General features: G+C 41.4%; 1 protein-coding gene across 3 annotated transcripts; it reads left to right on the plus strand.

Moving 5' to 3' along the window:
• The first annotated feature begins 2202 nt into the window (after nt 1-2202).
• Nucleotides 2203-23781, plus strand: nfatc2a (nuclear factor of activated T cells 2a). Of its 3 annotated transcripts, none has more exons than XM_042410036.1 (10): nt 2203-2572; nt 4724-5657; nt 5793-5961; nt 8182-8384; nt 9512-9684; nt 11777-11917; nt 14490-14545; nt 14681-14813; nt 14980-15687; nt 21690-23781. In XM_042410036.1, the coding sequence occupies exons 1-10, from the start codon at nt 2515-2517 to the stop codon at nt 21743-21745; spliced, it is 2631 nt and encodes an 876-aa protein (XP_042265970.1). In that variant the 5' UTR covers nt 2203-2514; the 3' UTR covers nt 21746-23781. The 3 variants fall into 3 exon arrangements, with proteins under 3 accessions (XP_042265970.1, XP_042265968.1, XP_042265969.1); XM_042410034.1 differs by lacking the exon at nt 2203-2572 and adding an exon at nt 3792-4253; XM_042410035.1 differs by lacking the exon at nt 2203-2572 and adding an exon at nt 3793-4253 and having other exon boundaries at nt 14980-15681.
• Nucleotides 23782-24197: the final 416 nt, after the last annotated feature.

Here is a 24197-nt window from a genome sequence, read left to right on the forward strand (position 1 = left end):
CTTGCACGTACACACATTTTCCTATGAATGGCCTTGGACCTGGCATGGCTGATGTAAGCACTGGGTCAGTCACTGAGGCTATGCAGAAGGCTTATATGAGTATGGACTGCATGTGTTAAGTGTATGATACAGCTTGCTTTTATAGAAAAGATAATTAAAGGAATAGTTCAACATTTTGGGAGCTTGTTTGCTTTCTTGCCAAGAGTTAGATGAGAAGATCGATACCACTTCACTTTTGAAGAGTGGTATCGATCTTCTCATCTAACTCTCAGCAATAAAGTGAGTATATTTGTATGAAAAATGTATTAAATGCCCTTTAAACATGATTAATATTTGGAAAGTTGATTCTCAGCTGGATTTGAGTGTGTGAGTACAATAACTGCACTAAAAGCACTGATATTGGCCCTTCTTAATGGCTGATTCTACAGCTTCCTCTCTTGGGCAATATGAATGGTGTTCATCCCTCCAGAAGACGTCCAAAGACTTGTAGAATCGATGCCAAGGGTCATGAACACCATTTTTCTAAAAGATATTCCCTCATTTAGTGTTTTGATGATGACGGCGGAGAGCGCTGTCTAACACGTCAGTCCAAAAACTCCCATTGGTGTCCAATTGGGTTAAGATCTGGTGACTGCGAAGGCCGTAGCATATGATTCACATCATTTTCATACTCATCAAACAGTCAGTGAGAGCTGGTGCCCTATGAATTCAAGCACCGTCATCCTTGGAGAGACGACTCCCATCAGGATAGAAATGCTTCATCATAGGATAAAGGTGATGACTCAGAACAACTTTGTTTTGATTGGCAGGGACCCTTCCCTCTAAGGGGACGAGTGGACCCAAACTAAATGCCCCCCAAAGCATAACAGATCCCCTCACTGTAGGGGTCAAGCATTCAGACCTGTACCTGTTTTTCCTTTCATTTGTCACCCGTCTGTATATATATGTTTATAGATGGCCCATGTAACATATAAAACATGAAACCTTTCTGTAGGTAGTGTTTAGACAGTGCTTATATTGTCATTTCCATATTTGCATGTCCAGCCTGTTACAAAGGGAAGGCATCCTCTACATCTTGGGTTTTAGTACAAAATAATAAAAAAAAAACTATGTGATGGAAAAAATGGTGCAATCATTGTTGGCATTTTGACAAATACAGCAGTGAGGGCTCAAGTGAAACATGACTCAGACATGTACATGTATACAGTATGTCTCGGATTGTTTACCAACACTAGAGTAAAGTCAATGAGGGATTTGAAGTAGTATGAGACTATGCTGAAAGAATTATTCACTATTACACAAGAGATACTCATGTGATTTATTCAAAGAAGTTCCAGTCTGGGAATAAACAATAAAAACTACAGTTTAAAATCTTAATGTCTGTGTGATCTCAGACAGAAATCCCTCCACAACACAAGCAGCTGATGAAGTTTCTTGTGGAAACGAGAGAGTGAGTCTGTATTTTTGGTGTCCGATAGGAAACTATGTACTCGCATAAGAAGGTTTACCTCAGATGAATCCAAAATATCAATATTCTTTTTCCCTTGGATGCTACCTTATATAACTTTTATTGCAGTGGAGAATTTGTCCACGTGACTAACTGGGGTCAGTCTATGTAGTGGTCTTGTTCAGACTTTTTTTTTCCAGTCAAGTATCAGAAGATGCTGCAGATTTCCATTAGGAAATGGAAATGGGTAGTAGCTTCTTCCCTCGGTGGGTACAATGGAATTCTCTATATTCCATGTTCAAAACGCCAGCTAGACATGGCCCCTTAAATTTACTCTAAACAAGAAACATTTTAGAGATGTCTGGTGTACAATCATGTATATATTTAGATAATTTAAACAACCAGACAGAGCAGCCTAGTTAGCAGTGTTAAGTAAATTTCATGTAATGTATCCTGTAATCAAACTTCAGAGCTATTTTTTCATTTTCTCTCTCTCTCTCCTACAGTGTCCTACAGTAATTTCTTCATCCCCACAATGAAGTTCTTGTGTGCTACTGTCTGAGAGAAGCCGCAGAAATGCCTTGGCGCAGGAGCCGGAGACGTCATGGATTCCTGAGTGTGGGGCTTTGCAGGAAAGCCCTGAGTCTCCGAGATGGACCGGCTCCAGGTTTCCATGGCAAAGGCGCACAAACAGGAGGAAACACTGAGGGAATCCCGTTATTTTACAGCATTGGACCATTATAAACACCCAGAGCGGGGAAGGAAGCCGCTCTTGATACTCAAGTAATCCTTATAGAGCTCTAGGAAGGGGGACTTCATACCAGAACCATTGCTGAAGCTGATGCGGCTGCATGTTTTTGAACAGAAACGGAGTTTGCGCGCAGCTGCTGTGTCGCAGCTTGAAGTTTTTGAACGTGTTCAAAGAGTTTTGTTTCGTCTCCTTTCAACATTTTTTTTAACTGAAGGGAGCTTTTTCTGCTATGGTTCTTAGAGGACGGTAATTTTTCATCCGTTTATTTTTATTTTTATTTTTTTTTACTATTTATTTTTTCACTTTTTTTCTCCAGATGTTTAGAGAGACTTGGAGGCTGGCACAGTACCACACCATGAGGTCGATGGATCAAGGTACTGCTGAAGTGTTGTGATTATCTGGTAATCAACCCATTTGATTTTTAATTGATAGAGTAGTGTTTGCCCAGGAGTGTTTAAGTCTATAATGATGTGAGCTGTAATGTCATCTGTCAGCTGTCTGTGTAACATGTCAGTGATAGTCGGGATGTTGGTGTTTGGATAGAGACGCTGCTGCGCTGTAACTGATCAGCGCACAGCGTGTGCCTTAGCATCACACCGAAACACCAAGATATTAGAGGGAGAACTAGGAGCAGATTTAATAGCAACCTATAACATTATAGTGATTGGTTATAAAAACAGTCTAAACTTTATTGTATCGGTTCAAAACAGGAGAGATGTTTTGGATTACTAAAAAAAGAAGTAGCCTATAAGACGAGCGACTATCAAACCTTACAGTTACTCTACATGACATCAGTGTGTAATATGAGAACAAGGGGAGCAATTTGTATAGTTTTAAGCCACGTGAGCCTATCTCTCTATTTATATGTATATGTATAGGTATATGTATATATAGCTATGTATATCGGGGGTGACTATAGCGCAGATTTTAACTCGAGTGTCCCCGATTAGGTTCATAAAAGGTGCAAATGAAGAACTTTCTCATTGTTACTTATGTGTAACAGCTCGTAAACTTTCTTATATTTATATCCTGTCTGATTGTGCAAACTGTTGCTAGTGGTTCTGGTGCGTTTGGGGGTTGCATGCTCAATTTCACCCATTATCGATGGTAAAATCAAGGTAGGATTTGCATCACCGTAAAGATCATAACATAGGATGTTTGCTATAGGACACATGATGCACATCTGTCAGTTTTGCTGACAGAGCATATAGGCTACTGGCCCATTGGGTGTAAAAGCTACAACTAGAAGGAACGCCCTGTAGTTTATGTGCTGCGTCCACGCGTCGTGCGTAAATCTGGGATTCCCTCAGGAGTCCCACACCAGTACGTTTTTATTAACCATGCAAGAGCGCATGTAAATATCGGCTGCTTTATTTATTGGAATCCAACATGATATAGGAGTGTGGTGAAGTGTTTTAGCTCTACCCATCAATTCATTCATCTACTTGCGTATGTTCACATAAACCTGGAATGATGTCCCCCGTTTCATGATGGATGGTTGTAAATCAGTTGTTTAACAGGTGATGAGTTCAGACAGCACCCGGCTGTGTCACTGCAGCATGTCAAACACCCGGGGGCAGCACCAGGCTGCATAGTGTATCAAAACAGTCAGTAATCTGTTAATTCATCACTTCCAAGCCGCACTTTTGCTTTTTTTTTTCTTCTTCGACGCATCAACGAAAAGGGTAGGCGTGATCAGACTTTGGAGATGAACTCGAAAATTCAGCTTTCAGTGTGAAAATAGACCCGCCTTCATCTGAAAATAACTGCGGCGAGCTGAAACAGGAAACTTGTGCGCTTCACCGATGCATCATTTGACACTTGAACAGGTTCCCCAAATCCACATCAGCGCCGCAACACCTCAGCCGCGTCCCTGTCGCTTCGCCTGAACTCCGAGGAGTCTTTTAGACAAATTTAGACAGATGACCTCTTTTTACGACGAAAAAGATTTGGAGGAAGAGCTCAGACGAGTCAACTGCCCTGATGAGGATTTGGAGTTTGATTACTTGTTTGAATATGAACCACCTTGCAGCGACTTTGCTGGGGGACATCAAGGTTTGTCCGAGGCTTTTTGGCAGGCTGAGTTCATTCCTCTCCCTCTCTTGCTTTTTTTTTTGGTACTCAAATATAATTTATGACCTGTAAGGTTCGTGTAAATAAAAAACAAAACAAAACAGGAAGTAAATTTGACATGCTTCATGAGGGTTCTGATGTGTAATAGCCATGTGAGAGATGTCAATATGAAGAAGCTTTGTCTTTTCTGCTGACAGATGTGTTTTTCATTCAGAAAATAAAGTTGAGAATGAACTTTGATTTTAAAAAAGCCAGACATTTGAAATGATTGATATCATTTAAAGAGATTCACTTAACTTTTGTGATTAAATCCAGTTCTGGAGGATAATTTGCTGTTAAAGTTACTATTGAAATAATGGGAAATATCTATTTGGCTCTGACAGCATATATTTTTATATACATGTTTTTCAAATGTTGTATTGTTATGATTTTTCATCTTTCTTCACCTGCAGATGACCCCAACCTTGCATCTCATAAAGTCCTCAGCCCTGAGTCTGAGCAGGCTTTCCCTCTGGAGGAGGCCTCTCCATACGGCATCAAGTCCTGCAGTCCTGCCTTCGGTGAGCACAACACTGAGGTTCTACCAGGATATGACAACCAGGAGGCCAGAAACTACCTGGACAGTACCCGTCCTGCAGGCCTGGCTCTGAGCCCGCGGATCGAAATCACCCCTTCCAGAGAGCACTACAACCATGGTCGGGACTCCCTGCAGAACCACCAACTGAACATTAGCCCGAGACCCACCCTCACCGTTCCTGGTCATGAAAACCTTTCCTACCGTGAGCCCCAGTGCCTGAGTCCCGCCAGCAGCAACTCCTCCACCAGCTGGCACTCGGAGAGCTACTCCCCCTGGGCATCTCCCTGTGTGTCCCCCAGCAGCGGCCAGAACCCCGGAGACCTCTGCCCCCGGTTACAGAACATCCACACTGGCTCCCCGCGCACTTCCCCGGGCACCTCTCCTCGCACCAGTCTAGCTGAGGACGGCTGCCTGGGACCCCGCTCGCCCTCCCCCAGGCCTGGCTCCCGCTCCACCTCCCCACAGGGCAAACGCACCTACGACATGTACAGGAATCCAGGGTTAATCCCTGGGCACCGCTCCCGCAGTCCGTCCCCCCACAGTGGCCATGAAGATCACAACATAGGGGCCCACTATACACACAGCAGCCTTGCTGATGCCATGAATGGTTTTGGAACCAGTCAGCCAGGCCTGGTTCCCACTAAAATAGTCAAGACGTCCAATCAGGTTTACACTCTGTACCCAGAGAACCACGGAGAGGGGAACTACGTGGTGTCCTGTGAGCAGGACTTGAAAACCAAACCTGCTGCAGAGCCATTCTTTGTTATCCCCCCAATCTGGTCCAAGCCGCTGGTTTCCAGCCTCTGCAGGTAAATTAGCAGGAATTCTTTTGGTTTACACATACACACAAGATACAGCAACATATTCCAATGATCATTTCAGTCACAACTTAAACGATTTTTTTCATGATTCATAATCCTTTCTGCATCCTTTATATTTTGTAGCATCCCAGTGGCTTCTCTCCCCCCGCTGGAATGGCCGATCCCCAGTCGCACAGACCAGTATGAACTCCACATTGATGTGCAACCCAAGCCGCACCACAGAGCTCACTATGAGACAGAGGGAAGCAGGGGTGCTGTCAAAGCGCCCACAGGAGGACACCCTGTCGTACAGGTATGACCAAAACGAAAGCATTATCAGTGAAATCAGTACAAAATTATACAATTTAGCACTGCAATTCAAAGTGCTGGATAACCATATGAAGGCAAGTTAGCCTTCCAGTTTGGGAGCCTCAGGCAAGCCTGATGGGAGGGCTTGCATGTAATTGCATTTCCTACTCATTATGCACTCAGTAGTGGTTGTGTTATTGCCCAGGGCCAGCTGTATGAAAATTACTCTACATGAGTGTAGGCTAGTCTCATAGCACCTTGCCCTTTTTTCACTTTCTGAAACAAAAAAACAGACAGCATGGCCTAACCCCAGACATATGACACACTGTAACCACTCTGTAGCCTTATTACAACCCTCACAACTGAACTCAGGTCAGTGAGCAACACAGCCTCACTGATTTTTTTTTTCTTTTCTGCCCTCCAGCTTAAAATAGTCTGCTGTTGTGCGCCCTCGCCCCCATGGTTTTAACCACACAAACAGACCTGTGTTCATGCTGTCCCTGACTTCCTCTTACACACTGGTTTGTTGACTGTCTCATTTTAGGAAGCTGGGTTGCTGAAACACTCAGCCTCTCCAGACATGTGTAAAAAAAAAACATTAATTCTGCCTGTGGTGAAGATAATTGTAGATTGAGGGGAAAAAGTTTGCTAACATTTCTCTTACGGTCACAACATGGAATTCAAACACAGCACATTGAAATTTGTTGTGACACAGTTATGGCTGGCTATATTGTCAAAGAGTAGGTTCAACTTCCCTTTCTTTGTGTTACCGTGGTGACATTTTAAAGCTGTTTTTGTTGGTGATAGTAGGGAATTTGTGGAAATAAAGCCTCTTCTCGCATCTTTTCCATTTTCTGCCCATCCCCAAAGGCCTCACCCTGAGGTCAGTTCTGCCTGGTTTGCCAGGCCAATCAGATGGTCAGGCCTGGCTAGCCACGGCTGCACTCCTTCACCTCGTCTTTCCCTTCCTCTGCTCCTCCTTCGTTCTCTCTGTTTTTCCTTCTTTCCCTCTCCTTCCCTCACTCTCCCTCTCTCTCTCTCTCTCTCTCTCCCTCTGTGAGTGTCGTACCCTCCACTTTACTTTTCCTACACTGCTCTCTGTCATGACTCACTGCTCCTGCCACTGCCATGACAACCGGCCGACTGCTCACATGGCCTGTTGAGTGTTTGCAGGCAGCTTCCTCTGTTTCTCTCAGTGTGTCAGCTACCTGGATATGGAGCCAGCATGGTCATTCATGTTGCTGTAGTTTCTGTTCACGTTCAGCAGCTGCCGTGAAGTCTGAGATAATTTTTTTCTACTATGCGGTTGATGTACATGATGTATGTCGTTTTCTTCTGACCACAGTTATAAGGAAAAGTCATGTACATGTAAAGATCAAAAGGGAAATACGTTGTGCAGCTCTCTAAGCATTAGATAGAAGGCATTAGATAACGCAGTGCAACAGATTTTAAACAACCTCTTTATTTAACAGGCAGATTTACTGCAATTACATTTTGCTATTGTTATAATTGTTACTTGAAAGAAATTACCTGTAGTGTCTGTTGCGTCACCCTGGAAACCAGTGTTAGGTTATATTCTCTGATAAAGGCGATGCACTCCACTGTTTGCACAAAAACAACATTTAGATGCAAGTTGATGCTTTGTGGTTTTTGCAGGTTTCCTCAGGAGGCAGTCTTAGGTTAAAAGTAACATCTCTATCTCTCTCTCTCTCTCTCTCTCTCTCTCTATCTTTCTCTCTCTCTCTCTGCCTTTCTATCTCCAATTCAAAGCTTCACCCTTGTATTACTTTTAATTTCTGCATCATTCAAAATAGGTCTAGTTTCAAATAGCAGGCCAGCTGTGCATATGGCAGTTTCACTTCTCTCAATCTGAAAAGCATGTCAGTGAAAGAAAGGACCCCTTCCTCACTTCTTCTTCCACTTATGAAAGAACTGGTACAAGGCTGTAGGATGTGAACTCTCTGCTGGCTTCTGTTCAAGGCTGCAGAAAGAAGACTCATGCTTTTACATGTGGGTCTGACACTGATTAGCCACCTGTGGGGGAGGAGGGGGGGGGGACAACATCTGGAAAGGCAGAGTTAAAACAAGATGCTATGAAGAAACACATCAAGTTAAAAATGCCTTACACGTTTCGTTTATGTTTCTGTTTCATCGCCTGACAGGAGGAGCTTTTAGCAGAGTCAAAAGAAATTTTTCAGTTTTGTTTTAATCTTCGTGTCTGCAGTTACACGGCTACAGAGGCAAGGAGCCACTTGGCCTGCAGATCTTCATCGGTACAGCAGACGAGCGCATCCTCAAGCCCCACGCCTTCTATCAAGTCCACCGCATCACTGGCAAGACGGTTACAACCACCAGTTATGAGAAGATTATCCATGGCACCAAAGTTCTTGAGATCCCCCTGGAGCCAAAGAACAACATGAAAGCAATGTGAGAATATTGTAATGTGCATTCACCCTAACCTTTTAGAATAATATAAGATCTTCCAGTCAAATTGAGCAATGATGGCTTTGGTCCGGAGTGAAGTAGGTTGACAACTATTTAGTGAGTTGTGGGATTTAAATTTTGTACAGAAATTCATAGTCTCCAGAGGATAAATCCTACTGACTGTAGTGATCATCTGACTTATCCACCAGCAGTGGTGTGTCGGAACAGCTGTTGAATGGATTGCCATCCAATAGTACATTTGGTACAAACATTCATGCTCCCCTTATGATGACTCCTACTGACTTTGGTGACCCCCTGACTTTTCCTCTAGTGCCACTATGAGGTTGAAATTTTTGTTTTTTATTTAAATAGCTCAAAGACTATTGCATGGATTACAGTGAAATCTGGTACACAAATTCATGACACCCAGAGGATGAAAAAAATTGATCCCCTGACTTTTCATTTAGCACCATCATTGGATCAAATTGTCTGTTTGTCCAATACTTTGTTTTATGCCCAAATACCTGCAAAACTAATGACATTCCCATCAGCCTCAGCTGTGCTTTGTGTTTTTTGCTAATTAGCAAATATTAGCATGCTAACATACTAAACTAAGATGGTTAGCATTATACTTGCAAAACATCAACATGCTAGTATTTTCATTTATGAGCATGTTAGCATACTGGTGTTAGCATTCAACTCAAAGCAGTGCTGTGTCTAAATGCAGCCTCGCAGAGCTACTAGCATAACTGTTGCCTAGTCTAGGACTAGAGCTGCAGCTAACTTTCATTAACAATTAGTCTGTTGAGGATTTTCTTAATTAAAAATATCTTGTTTTTTCCCGACCAACAGTCCACATCCCAAAGTTATTGAGTTTACTATTACAGAGGAGTAAAGAAACCAGAGGATATTCATATTTAAGAAGCTGGAACCAGAGAATTTTGCTATTTCTCTATTAAAAATGACTCAAAACAATTAATCGATTATCAAAATAATTGGTGGTTGAGTTTCTGTCAATTGACTAATCGATTAATTGACTAATTGTTGCAGCTCGACTGTAGACTCTTAGTCTTGTTTTAATATAAATTTGCCATTGCCTGTTGTGCTTACATATTTATTCCTCCTCACAGAATTGACTGTGCTGGGATCCTGAAACTCAGGAACGCCGACATCGAGCTGAGGAAGGGCGAGACAGACGTCGGCCGGAAAAACACCCGTGTTCGTCTTGTGTTTCGGGTGCACATACCTCAACCTGGAGGACAGCACGTCTCTCTCCAAGTGGCCTCGCATCCTATTGAGTGCTGTAAGCAGCTACACATAAAACACTTTCATGATGTACTTTTTGTGCTATTTTACCTCATCTTTAAAAGTGGTTTTGAGTCCTACTACAGTGCAGACTTTATGAATTCCTCATGTATGCTTCCCGCGGAGGCCAAACTGCTGATGTTTTCATCAGTTAACAAAACTTAATACAAAGTAAACATTAAAAAAATGAACCCACATTCAAATGAGTTTGGAGCTGGGTTGATAGTCTAGAGTCCTGTGCACAAAGATGTCTTTATGCTAGCAGGGCTTCCATCCAGTAGGTGGGCGCAGCATGTTTCAGTGTCTGTGTACCTGTTTGTATGTGTACAGTAGTAAAGTCTGTGTTTGGGTACATCAGTGTATGTGTACACAGTGTTATTAAAGCACCTGGTGTAATCAAAACTCAAACAAGAAGGTCCTTTATCTACCTCTGACCAACACCCTGGTTCAAGACATAACATTCATCATATTAATGCAACACAGGCTGCATGCAATATGCTCCTCTCATTGTAAAAAAATAATGACGCAGAATATAACATCATTTTATAATCGTTTCCCATCTGTTTTCCGATCACAGCAAGGACAGAACAATAGTCACTACCTGTCTGAAGATGAACCGCACAACAATTGTCGTCAGTGAAAATCAATCAACCGTAAAGCTGCTCACAGTGACACCTGTGATACATCTGGCCGGCCTGTTGAAAAGCAGACTGTGTCGGTGATTGTATGTCGGAGGTGACAGGGCCCCTGCTGGTGTCATCCTCTTTGTTTTATCCGCTCGCAGCGCAGTAGGGTGAACAATTGTGTTCAAAGGTCACAGGGTTAGGGCTCGCCTCAGTGAGCGCGCCGTTTCAGCTGAACTAATGACTGATACTGTAATAAACAAGAGGAAGCAACACTTCACATAATGCAGCATCATGAAAGTATCTAGTGTTTCTACAAAAGCGATACTATTAAGGTTATTTCTGTCGCTTTACAGAAATAATATGAATGACATTAACCCCTTAACATACATTTTCTCACTTTCTCCCCCTTTACGCTAGTACCACCTTAATGATACCGCTTGTATCAGCTTGTTTCAGTTCATCATCGAACTATATGATGTTTACACTGAGTGAAATAACTCTATACTCCTAATTCATCAAATAGAAATATTCTAAGTGTCTTTTGAACCATATTGTACACATTTCCCCAAATTTCAGTCTGACATATTTGGTAACTTTGGACATTTTTGGATCTCTGCTAGAATTTCAAACAGAAGTTTTGTTGGCTTTAGCAATGTTTGTCTGCACAGCATTAGTTTGCAATGGTTGACCCACTAATGGGCCGTTGCATGTTGAGCACAAAACACAGAGATCAATTAGTTGATCTACAGAAAAGTAATTGCCAACTATTTTGACAATGGATCAATCATTTTGAGCAATTTTTAGTGAAAAAATACTAAAATTATCTGGTTCCGGCTTCTTAAATGTGAATATTTTCTGCTTTCTTTAGTCTTCTATGATAATAAACTCTTTGGGTTATAGACTGTTATCAGGACAAAATTGTATAGACATTTTATAGGCCAAAAGGCTTATCGATTAAATAAGAAAATAATTGACAGATTAATCAATAGTGAAAATAATTGTTAGTTGTAGCCCTAGAAACTACGTCACTCTCAATTTTTAACAGTAATACCTTAAAATACCTTAAAATATAACTCAAAAATACCACACAGGTTAATTAAATTTCCGTGACAAAGATTTGTAACATTTCAAGCTTCACATAGACTAGACTGCATCTTATTTTGTTCCCTTCACTGTACAGTACTCTACTGTATGTGGATTCAAGGTACCTCTCTTTGAACTCTCCTGAGTTGTCATTTTACAGAATTATGTTGCTGTTTATTAATACTGAAAACTCATGAAATGACTCAGCATCATCACCTTACTGTAAAGCACGGTGACTTCTTGGTAACTAGTATCTGTGCACTTGTGAGAAATCAATACAGAGTTTTCCAACGAAGAGCAACATGTCCTCTCGCTTTCATTATACGCTGGTTTATGTGCTAAAGGTGTAACGCAGCGCCTCTCTTGTGTGTGTCCCTGCAGCTCAGCGTTCAGCACATGAGCTTCCCATGGTGGAGAAGCAGGACATGGACAGCTGCTCTGTTATGGGAGGCCAGCAGATGATCCTGACTGGGCAGAACTTCAGCTCTGATTCCAAGGTCATTTTTATGGAGAAAACCCAGGGTGAGTGGCGTCCAATCACATCAACCCCAGCATCACTCACATCCTTTTTCCGACCAGTTTTTTTATTATCTGTTTTCAACAACATGTACATTTACCATGAAGCCATATATTGCCTGAAAAACAAACCTATGACTCAATCTGAAATCTTTACAATCTGTGCGCATCTGTTCGTTCTGTTATTACACAACATAGCGTCACAGTAACACTTAAACACAAGCGATGACTAATGACTCCTAAGTAGCTCGGTCTGTGTAACAAGTTCATAGCTTTCACATTTTCACCACCATCATTGTATGAGTTATTTGCATGATCCAAATGATAACACCGCAGCCTCACTTCCTTTTGCCCTTTTCTTCCTCACTGACTTCCATGATGTCTTATCACTCAGATGGGGCTTTTGTTGTGTGATTTATAGCTCTGTTTTGTCACATGAAAGGTTACACTTAAATGCGTCCAAATGGAGCTGAAGGATTTACTTTTATGTCCCTTTATGAAATTAAATACATGTTGTTTTTTTTTACCTTCTTTTATGTAATTTTAGAAGAAGTAATTGAAGTAATTGCCCTTTTTTTAAACTCTTCTATTGACTTTTATAAACCAAATTGAAGTGATTTGACCATAATTAGTACAAAGTGATGTATTTATGTTTTGTCAGGGTCAAAGGTCAGTCACCCTACTATTACTTGAACCCCGAGTTTGTCTCCTTTTTGACGGCATAAGTTGCTTAGCTGTTAACTAATTTAAAGTCCCCCTCTATTCAAAGGTATGTTTTGCTTATTATTACCTAATTTGTATAGTTGAGCCTCACTGTGCAGAATGATGTATGTGTATAGTCTGACAATAGAAAACTGTTTTCATGTAGTTTCTCTGTGCTCATCTGAAAATCTGAGTTGAAGGTGTATCTATGAGGAGGATTTATGGATATCACAACTAGTTTTGGAGGCAATTCTGGTCCAGTATGCAACTTACACAAGTGTGATATGGAAACTTGAAGCCTCTCCAGTGCACAAACACAGAGAATGGATTTTACATTGTGTTCAGCTGTTAAACGTTTGAACTGAACAATATTTGCATATTAATAGATTCAGAAATTTTTAATGAGGGAGAAAGAGGAGGTGTCATTTAGGATCTTAACGAGATCATTTTCTTTGTCTTTGTCTTAAAATATGTCTTGAGAGGATCTTTAAAAAGAGTGAGTCGTATTGTGCAGGTAGATTTGTGTTTATCAAGCGCCATAAATCACGTTTTCAATAGTTTACATTTAGCTGTTGCTGGAAAGTTCTCTGCTTCTTGCTTTTAAAATAGTGTTTGTCTGTGTTGTGACTCACTGAGTCCACTACTGTCTGAGTGTTTGGCTTTTTAAACGCAGGCACTTCACAGGCCACCTCAAGTAAAACTTGGACCCGCATGCCCCTGCTGCTTTTTCTTTTTTTTTTTCTCTTCTCCGGGGTTCCCTGCTGCTGTGTTACGACACACCATAGTAATGGTTAGTAAGACAGACGGAAAAAGAAATCTTACAAAGAGGGATTGCCATTGTTTTGGAGAGTTTCTGTATGACACAAAGTTCTCGACCAGTACAGCTGTGAAATCCTTCTGAATGAGAGACAGCTGCCTCTGGCTCTCGCGCTTGGACGGGGAGGGTTGTACAGAGGGAAAGAAAGCTTCGCCGGCCAAGTCAAGTCTGCTCTGCTTTCTCTCCACAGCTCCCTCACTCCCCCTTTCCACCTCCACTCCACGATTATCTCCTGAGGGACGAACAAGAGTCGGGGTATCCCTTAGAGTAGAATTGCAACAAAACGCAAACAAACGCAAAAGCCAAGAAAGCAGTCATCACGTTATGTAATAGAAGTGGAGAGAGTTGATCATAAAATAAAACTGAGAGAAAAAAGAAGTGAGGTTGGCGAGATGTGTGGAATCCCCCCTTTTCCTGCTGACTCATTTAAACCATGTGTTTCAAATTTGCAATTTGACAGAGGGTTTCCCACCTACAGTAACATTCAAACAAAACTCTCTGCAGCACATCGTATCATGTGCCTGGACACATGGACTTCACATTTTCAAGCACATTTTGTTTTTCTTAAATTACAGCTGAAATGTAGCTTGATGAAGTGTGATGTAACATAACATGAACTGTAATCGTGATAGACGTGCAGCAGTGAATGCTCATCACACCCCTTTGCTAACGTGCTTCTGTCAGTGTTGCATTCGAGAACAGACTAGGTGTGTCTTTGACAGCTTTTGGAGTAATGGTTGACTGCGCGTGTATTTGGTGTAAACCTACATATCGTCTCTACCTTTAGGTGTGCTTTGTGGTGTAAGAGGAAGTGGATTTAAAAGTGATGATTATCTACCTGCACAAAGAGGCTTTTTCTTTGCACGTGAATTTTAAATCATACAGGACACACGGTGCCACGTAGACATTAAAAACTCTACTGGTTTAAAATACAAAGGATTCAAAATAAGAATAATTTCTCGGGGTGATTAGTGAGATCAACCTTTCTTATCTCACTGCAGTGTTTAATTGTTAAATTGCAGTGTTAAGTTTTCATTTTATCTCTTTACTTCTTTCTAGATGGGCAACAAATTTGGGAAATGGAAGCAACAGTGGACAAAGATAAGAGCCAACCAGTAAGTATCTGACATAACCTGGAATACCAGTGATACACACACATAAACACATTAACCCTCGTGATTTAGTAGTTCATTTAAAAAAAAAGACCAGTTGCAGACTTGTATAGCTCATAATAGAGCTCTGTCTTGTAGAGTATGCTGTTTGTGGAGGTGCCGTCCTACCGAGACACGTCTGTCTGTCATTCTGTCAAAGTGAACTTCTACGTCATCAACGGCAAGAGGAAGCGCAGCCAGCCTCAACATTTCACCTACACACCACTGGCATGTAAGAATCCTGCTCAGCCTCTCTGTGGGATGATGACTGTATATCACACTGTGGGTTTCGAAAAGTAAAATGATTAGCTGATTATTCTGAGTAAATGGAAAATATATTCACTCTCTACTTCCTCTCGAGACTTTTATATCTCTGTGATCTTTTGTCTTCCGTGCAGCTCCATCAATCAAGACAGAGCCTATAGACGAGTATGAAGCAGATCATATGGGCTTCGCCGTGCCTCAGATCTTGGGCATATCGCCTCATTCCTACTACCATAACCCACGCGGTGTCCTCCACCCAGACAACGGCCTGGTCTCCGGCATGGCCTCCTGCCAGCGTCTCAGCTCCAGCCTTCCAGGCCAAGATGCACGTTTCCAGCAGCAGAGCCCGGCCATTGTGTACTCCCGCGGGGGCAAGAGTCTGAGCGGCAGCCCTAGCCTTTATCAGCAGACTGGAGGGATGATGTCTGACCCGCATCGGTCGGTCCTGGTCCACACAGGCTCCCCAGCACAGCCTGTAGGTCCTATGGGTGCAGGCCAGCACCCGTCTATCATCCAGTTCTCCCCCACCAACCACCACCTGCTTCGGGGAGGAGACCATCAACCTCTCAGTGCTCCGCAGCCTGACAACCAGCAGATCATCTACTGCGATGGCTACTCTCCACAGTCTGCCCACTCCCCTACGCCCCCCCAGGCTCAGGCGGTGGTGACTCACCCTCAGCAGTATCCCACCGTGATCCAGCAGCAGCCTTACGTGCAGAAGGGGCAGCAGAAAGGCCGTGCTCCTCCCGGCACGGGGCAGATGGAGGCTCCAGGAGACGGACAGAGGAGGGTGACAGTCAAGGAGGAGAACTTGGACCAGGCCTACCTAGATGATGGTGAGTGTAAGTTCATGCTTTTATACTCTCAATTAGCACCAGCCGAATGCTAGTGAAATATGAAAGTGGCTGGTAGATTTCAGACACAAAATAATGATTTACTGTTGAGTGACTGGTGAATGTAATTATTTATCTGTCAGCAGCTGGTAGATATTCACATTTTAAAAAGTTAATTCCCCACCCTGGGGATAGCTTGTATCATTGGCAGTGTGTGTTTTTATCAGCTGAATGTAATGAGGTGAAAAAAAAGCAGGCAGACAAAGTGATGGATAAGTGCAATTCCCTTTTGTGAAAGAGATGGATGATAAGACTCGCCAACAAAGATATGACTTTTCCTAAGAACAATTCAAGGATATTTACAATATCTGCGCCATCTCCTTTTCACATATTCCCGGTCTGATCTACGTGCTATAGTATCGCTCTGAACAAAGCCAACAGAACAAGCTCACACTGTTAAAACAATCTTCGCCATGAGGTGCAGTTATGTTCCACTCAAGGTGGAAATAACAGGGATTATGAGTCATATGTTTATACTTATGCTTGTCAACCCCATTACCCTCTGACAGAATTAATGTTAGGCCACATCCAGCAGCAGGCAGGAGGTTGAACCTCTTCCTTATTTTGGAGCTAAAGGTTCTCTAAACTATATTATGTTATACGTTAAAATGACAGGCTCTGAAGAAAAGGTTTTCTTCTAGTCTTTCTTGTAGTCAGGTGAGGTTTGAAAACAGTTTGTCATCACGCTGCTCCATTCAACAAAGTTCATTCTGCTGGTCGAAGGGGGTTCGTCTGGCACACATCAGGAAATGTGCTTTTTTTTTTTTTTTCTCCCTCTTGCATTAAAGACAGAGAAGTAGGAAGAAAAAAAGTGTCACTCTCTTGACCGCCTGGACATGTTGACACTGTTATGAAGTGAAAAACAACCTCCATGGCAACCATTGTCAAACAGTGGAACAGGCTGCCTGGGAGAGCTGGGGAAAGCCTCTTTGTTTGTTATAGTTGGCCAGGGCTTCTCCTTGGCCTTACGCCCCTCGATTCTGTGGGGGAACCCACCAGAGGATTAGCTTTTTTTCCGACCACGGGATTCTGCCAATCTGGCACAAGAAATTCCTATTTGCAGCTGCTTTCCTCCAGAAATCCAGCCTGATCCCTGTAAGATAGCGGGAGGGTGGAGGGTAGTTTGCAGGAAAAGGGAAGGGGCTGCGTGTGTGTGTGTGTGTTTCAATGGAAAAAATGAAACTGAGAAAAAAGGCCAGCAATGGAATTTGTGTTTTTTGGATGGAACTTGCAGGGTTTCCCTCCGCAGTAAACAGCAACAGGGTTGTGAGTTGGTGAATTAACAAGGAGTTAGAGGAACAGTCAAACTGGTCTCTCTGTTTGATCCTCCCATCATCAAAAGTTGATGGCGGCCTGTTAGCTTCCCAAGGTGCCTCTGCATGTTTGTTCAAGTTGAGTTTTCTCTTTCACATAGCATGTAACCTTCTACTTTGAAATCACATAAAAAAAACTAATTGCAGATTGGATTTAATTGCCTTATTTTGTCCCAAAAACTGCAGGTGATTTAATTATATTATGACAATAATGATTGCCACTTTTATAATACCACATCCCTGAATGTTAAAACCAAAATGCATTAACAGTTGCAGTTTAGTAGTCCCCCATTTCACTCCAGCAAGTGATCCACCTACCCACATCACTGTGAAGTTTAGTCATTGCTGCTTTAATGAGAAAAAAAGGGGGGGACTTCCCGATATTCAAACCAATTTTTTCACACAAAGGGTGAGAAGATAACACAGGTCAAAAAAATCCCTCTGTGTTTGACTGCAAAGGGGGGGGGGGGGTAAAGTACGAGCTCGACAGAAATTAAAACTGGGTCCATCAAACACATTTTCACCAAAGTGAGATTGTCAACATTACTCATCGAGACATGTGTTTCACTCTGTAGTCATTCGTCGAAAAAGAGGGTGATGCCACATCCTGGTATTGTCACAGTGTTGTGGTCGCTAACTGTCATATCTCTGAGGTACCTTAACTGTGTCATCTTTAGTGAAGAGAGTTAAATGAAAGTCACGTATTTGGTTTCCTACCAAACTTTGGCTCACATAATCTCTCTCACGCGAAAGGCTTGTATCTTCAGCCCAAAACACAAGTTTCCATGCCTCCTGTTGGTGCCCAAACAAGACAAACTGTTGATTGACATTTATATTTATTTATGTTATCAGGCTAGTTGAATAACTGAAAAAAAAAGATACCTGTAGAAACCTGCTTTTTTCCATTGGACCACAACTGTCAAGAATGCCTGGCATTGCTCGCCGCATGCCACATAGTTTATGAAAACAAAAAAAAAAGAGCCACTGGCTTAGCCTACAAAGGCCGAGAGTGACAGATTTAGTGGGTGTGGAATAAAGCCCAGAGGCAGTGGAGCAGGTGAAATTGTTCCAGCAGGTAGAGATCAGGCTAGAGGAGATAAAGCACACAGCAACAGCCTGGTGGACACGCATTAGTCTCAGCTCACTTCCATCCCATTTAAAAGGCTTGATCAAATACTCCAGCTGTATCCAGAGCTGTAGTGATGAGTGCATGACGACTGCTTTAAGACACTTATATTGTTTCGTTTATAACGTACAAATCGTTTCAGTGAGTTCGTTCGTGTATTGGAGATTTAAGGTAGGCTCTTATTTTTTCAAGCCTGTCTTAAAAATAGTAATTGTTCCTTCTCTCCATACTGGCTTAAAGAGAATACTCCTCGTTTTGTACAAAAACGTATTCTCAAGGTAAGATGGAGGTGGAGGAATTTGATTATATCCCCATCTTCTACTGGGTTCACTGGCATCTCTTCACAGCCAGCATGAATGAAGAGCAACAACCAATATCTCAGTTAGTGTACATACATTGCGGATGTATGAGTATCGTCTTAAGACACACTTGAAAACTGTGAGCGTATCCTTCAAGTACTGACACACCGGATCTGTGGTTAGACTGGTGGTTAGCTGTGAGTCCACTCACTCTGCTTTCCCTTTTCTCTCGATGGTTTTCAGCTTGTCATTACAACCCCACACCAACCTCTTCTCATATGTAAGCCATGAATGTACCGTACAGCCCTCCACACACACAGACACTCACACACACACTGTATGAACATGCAGACGCACAAACATACTCAGTCCAGCTTCGCAGCAGGCAGTGTGCAGCGACTGAGTCAGCTACTGTACAGGGTGTCTCTCTCTCTCTCTCTCCTCCCACCCTCCGGTTGGTAAACAGTGCAGCTCATTGGTGCAGAACTCAGGAGCCAGACACTCACCTATTGAACAGACTAGCCTGAGTGTTCCCTGGGCCAGCCTCAAATAGCCGGTCCGTGCCAACCCTTCATTAGATTCAGTAAAGCCCCACTGTATGTTGCCCCGCTGCGGCGCTCCTGCTGCTTCTCTAAGCTCGTTTTATGCTCAGGAAAAATCCTGTGGCACCGCTGGGGAGATGAAAGTTTCTTTAAGGCATTAGGTGTCAGAGGGAATTCCACTACAGACTAAAATAAACAGGGACGCCGAAGTTGTGACGACAGCAGAGCATCCAGTTTGGCTGCTCCTGCCGTTTTGCAACTTTCAGATGCTGCTCTGGCTATAAAATGTGCTCAGTGTTGAGCTGTTTCTCTTTCACATCTGCAAATGATCAGATAGAACAGCAGCAGCAGCAGAGACGGAGTAGAAAGGGAGTCTGAGACAGATTGTTCTGTCGGATGGAAGAGCATGTCTGTCTGATTGCTTAATTAGATTTCTAAACACTTCAATGCATTTGTGGGTGCTAGTTCGTCATTTTAATAAGAAATCATATTTTCTGTCCTGGTCTTAATGAATCTTCTTACTTTTTTTATACACAGCTCTACCCTGCTAGTCTTAAATAAGAACACGCTGTCGCCTTGAGACAGTTACCTCTTTTAGGTAATTTTGTCATGAGCTGTCATCTGCGCGGGCATGCTGTTGTGTGGTTGAGATAGTGTCTGATTTCATTTTACGTGTGTTTTAATAGTTGCACCCTTTGCCTCACCACTATGTAAATCAGGGCTTTAAATAGAGCTTACACAAGCCAACTGAATATCACTTCTCCGCCTCTAAAAATAAAGCAGTTGAAGGTGGTGATATTTAGTATTTTGGACAGCTGGTGGTTCATCTTAACATTTTTTAATCTATCCAATTTAGTCCTGTTGACTTTAAAGAAGTACTTTAGGTTGACATTTTTCCAGCATGAGGTGATGTGCACATCTAAAGCTCACTATTTAATAGACCTGTCCTCTCCTAGCAAAACAACACTATAGCTCGTAAATTCAGTCGCTAAAAACGACCTATAGTCACTTTGAATGACAGACGCCATCTAGTGGCTGTAGTAATTATGACCCGGGGAAGTGGCGCTGGTCGGATGAAGTCAATCTAAGGTGACTTCCTTCTTAGAGAGAAGTTGGACGGATGGCTGGATAGTTAGTTGGCAACGAGTGGACTTAGCTGCAGGAGACCACTATTCACTTCCAGTTTCAACCACTGTTCCCCTTTTCAACCGCGAGTTTTGTGTTTTCGACCGCAAGTTGGGACATTTTTTGAAGAACCATGTGTATTGTGGTGGTGTTCACTGTTGCCGTGACAACAAAGGTTGCCTAACTTTAAGGAAGTATTAAATGTACTTCCAGTCATCATTTTAACCCAAACTGTGATCTTTCCTTAACCTTAACCAAGTGGGTTTTGTGCTTAAACCTAACCAGACCAACGTTGTCACACCATAAAACTTCATTATTTTCCACAGTGATTTGTAACACTTTTGGAAAGCGGCATATTACGCTCCAATGGGTCGTTCTGGAGTACATTGTACAAACGACCTATGCAGGCGTTTAATTTGGAGGACTTGTTATTCCAGTCTTATGCTAAGCTAAGCTAACCGTCTGCTGACTGTAGCTTCATATTTAGCATACATATATGGGAGTGGTATTGAACTTCTTATCTAACTCTCGGCAGATGTGTTGCTGAACAAAACAGTAATAACACCTTTTAAAAAACATTACACAACTTAAGCAATAATAATAATCAAATTTTAGCATTGTAACCGCAGTTGAATAGCGCAATCCCAAAGTGTAGCCCATTACTATGGTTACAAAATCACAGACATGACATGTTCTATGACATGTTATAGGCAAAAAGCTTTTTTGGCCCACTTTGAAATACTTATATTACTCATCGGGCCTAATGAGTTCCCAGAGGCACAGTGGAAGCAGTGGCACTGGCCTATAATGTCTCAGAGTGCCAGTGTACACAGACAGACACGCAGTAGGCTTCCAGGCCGGGGCTCCCAGATAAACACCAGAGCTCAACACGGGCGGTGTGGCATATCTGGAGAGATGACATGTTACACATACTTGACATTCCTTCCCGCTGTATGCAGAACTACCTGTTGACAATGTGGCTTTTTGACTGTGTTTAAACGGAGGTGAGCAGACGTACTGGTTGGTAGTTACTGCTCGGATGTCGGTGGTTGTTTTATCAGCAGATAGAGAACAAAGCTTCAAACACTCAAAACCTATAGGTTACATTTTTACAGGTATATATAATCTCAATTATTCAATCTAAAAACATTTTATTTTATTTTCAATGCATCACACATCTACTATGCCTCCCCCCCCTACGCATGGTGATTCTATTTTTAGAACCATGACAGCGTGAAAGTTTCCATTTCAACCCCCTTCCTCTTCTGTTGATGTGTATACACCCAGTTGTAATCGGCTGAGCAACAGGAATTGCTTATAGGCTCTTGTATAGCTCTACCTCTAGTGGTTACTCGCCATAAATGCAGCACTTATCCACCCTTTATCAATGCCTTGCACAGAAACCTCAATCAGACAGTGCAGTATCTCAGGAATATAATCAACGTCACTCTTTAATCATGTCGGAAAGGTTCTGTTTTGCTTTTTTTGGAATTTTGTTGTGAACGACTTTCACTGTCTAACATTCCTCTCTTTCTTTCCTTTACAGTGAATGAGATCATAAGAAAGGATCTGACGGGTGTTCAGGCTAGAGGACAGACATAGAGGACAAACCTGAGAGGGAAATGACAACATATCCCCCTACCACCGCCGGACACAGACACAGACACACACACACACACACATACACACGTAGGCTTCAACTTTCCAGTGTGGTGACGCACTTCCACCAACAATCATACCTTCTCTTCCTCATTTTCTGCATCCATAAAGATAGAAATATCAGCTACTGGCTGCTGTGTTTGCTTTGGACATGTTCCTGCAATAAACAGTTTCACTGGGCAAACAGAAGAATTCATTTGACCCATGATGTCTGTCACCAACACCCAGAAGGTTTCCATCGCACCAAATAAGAACCAACAGGCGAATGTGCCTTATTTTCTCCTGGGGTTGACACTCAGATACATTGCTTTAAAAAAAAAAGAAGAAAGACATAAAATGGGAAATATACTTGTCCCCAAAGTTGCTGCCCAGGCAATAAACTCACACCTGTTTGCCTCATACTAGTGAAAGATGTAGCGTGCAGCCATTTCACATAAAATCTGTGAAATTTCATCACATACCAAAAATTCTGCCCGAATATGATGCTCAGCTATTTCTCATGGCCTGAAGCTTGCCATCTTTTTTTAAATTCTTCTCGCACAAAAGTATGTATTTTGTCTGTAACTTTGTATGCAGTTATACATGAAAAAAGATCGTCCAAAGCTCACATGCTGATCATCTCATTTTAAGTGCAGTTTTCTAATCAAAGTGAAGCGCACACTGCCTTAACCATATACAAATGAACTATTGTGAGACCTCCTAATATGCACTGTTTTCAATAACAGGGGGTCAATGTTATTCCTTTTTTTTATATAATATTTGAGTCATGTGAATAATGTAACATTTTATATTCATAAAATATACATTACATAATATTCAGGTGATATGCCAAAGTGGCTTCACAGGGCCTGTGATGCTACAGTGATAGCGTGGGTCTAGTTTTATGAAAGGATTTCAATGCTTGACTTTTTGTTTGTTTTTTTCAATCTTGCATTGGAAATAATTTAGAAATATATCATAAGTTTTGCTCATGCAAGTTGAAGTGAGAGATTTTGTACACTCAGATTTAAAGGTGGTCTTGCTTTTTTTTTTATTTTTATCAAAACCTATTTGATATTTTTTTTGTCTATTTTTATTTGTATTTCTCTTAAAGATGATTGTAATAACATCTGTGGCTGTTTCCACAGTCTAAAATATCCAAAGCTTTTACTGTGTGTATTGTTTTGTGTATAGCTGAAAATTTTTGAGTCCATCCGCAATGACAATCAGTATACTCAAAGCTAAGTGCCTGCCTATGCAGAAGCTTCATGCTTGCCAATGTAAACGGCATACTTTTCTTTCTGTAACTGCCATTATACCTTTTCACACTGTGAGCACAGTAGGGATATACAGTGTGGATATAACTGACGTGCTATTACAACTTGCTTTTGATGGAAAAAAAAAAAGCAGTAGTTTGAAAATATATTTTTGTAACATTGTAAAATTTTCACTGAGTGAATTGGAGTACATTAAAAGTGCCAAGTGTCGCTAATATGATTGTAAAGAAAAAAACTGTTGCAAGTGAAGTAAAAAACACAGAAATTAAAATGTAAGACTGAATCTCAACTTTTAATATTTGATATGGACCTATCTTAAAGAAAACAAGATTTTATTTTGTGATATTAATAAAGCTAATATTGATAGATATTAATGATATTTCCCATTGAGCCAGTACAGCACAAGTGCATTTGACATTTCTTGAATGTAATCTATATTAACTAGTTTTTCCCCTTTTTTTGTAAATATTAGATACAAAGTGTGATTGTCCATGTGTTCAAGTTTAAGTAGACTAAAACAGAAATTATTTGTTTGTCATGCATCTTTTTATCTGTCTCTTGTGTTTATAGTATACACAAAGTTATCATTATATCTGTTTTATTACAAGGTAAAAATGTGTTTTTTTTTCTGAAGGGAATTATGATCCATTTATCCCCCTAATAGTTTTTATTTTTGTTTATGCGTTTTGTTATTATAATTTTACTTTAAAGAAATCTTTGGTAAAGAAAAAAAGGTTATTCATTCTGTCTTATTTTATTTTCTGTGTTGATAGTTGTCATGTATTTGTTTCTTTTTTGAGTCTACCAGACTTTTTTTTGCGTTCTTAAACAGTTTCTGTTTCATGCTATTTTTGTATCCTTAAAAGTAGCAATAAATAATAACCATATACATACCTTCATGATTGTCCTTGTTTTAATGTGTGACTCCTCTGCAATAACTCCCCATGAATTCATTCATTCATTCACCCTTTATGAATACTAGGTGGTCCAATGAGAGCAGAAACGCTAACAAACAGAAGACAATTTAGAGTGTCAATAAGAGATAATAATACAGTGGTAAATGATAAGAAAAAACAGGAGTAATCCAGCAGTAAATACACTTGAATGCAACAATAAGGGATAAAAAAACAACCAATCTG

Source organism: Thunnus maccoyii, chromosome 4 (assembly GCF_910596095.1).
Source record: "Thunnus maccoyii chromosome 4, fThuMac1.1, whole genome shotgun sequence".
NCBI classification, from domain to species: domain Eukaryota; kingdom Metazoa; phylum Chordata; class Actinopteri; order Scombriformes; family Scombridae; genus Thunnus; species Thunnus maccoyii.

Bases quoted from the DNA above. Each gene is read 5' to 3' on its own strand.
- nfatc2a (XM_042410034.1), top strand. From the start codon at position 4,121: ATGACCTCTTTTTACGACGAAAAAGATTTGGAGGAAGAGCTCAGACGA. The intron at 9,685-11,776 runs GTAAGCAGCTAC...GTGTCCCTGCAG, and splicing joins CTCGCATCCTATTGAGTGCT to CTCAGCGTTCAGCACATGAG. The intron at 15,688-21,689 runs GTAAGTTCATGC...TTTCCTTTACAG, and splicing joins CTACCTAGATGATGGTGAGT to TGAATGAGATCATAAGAAAG.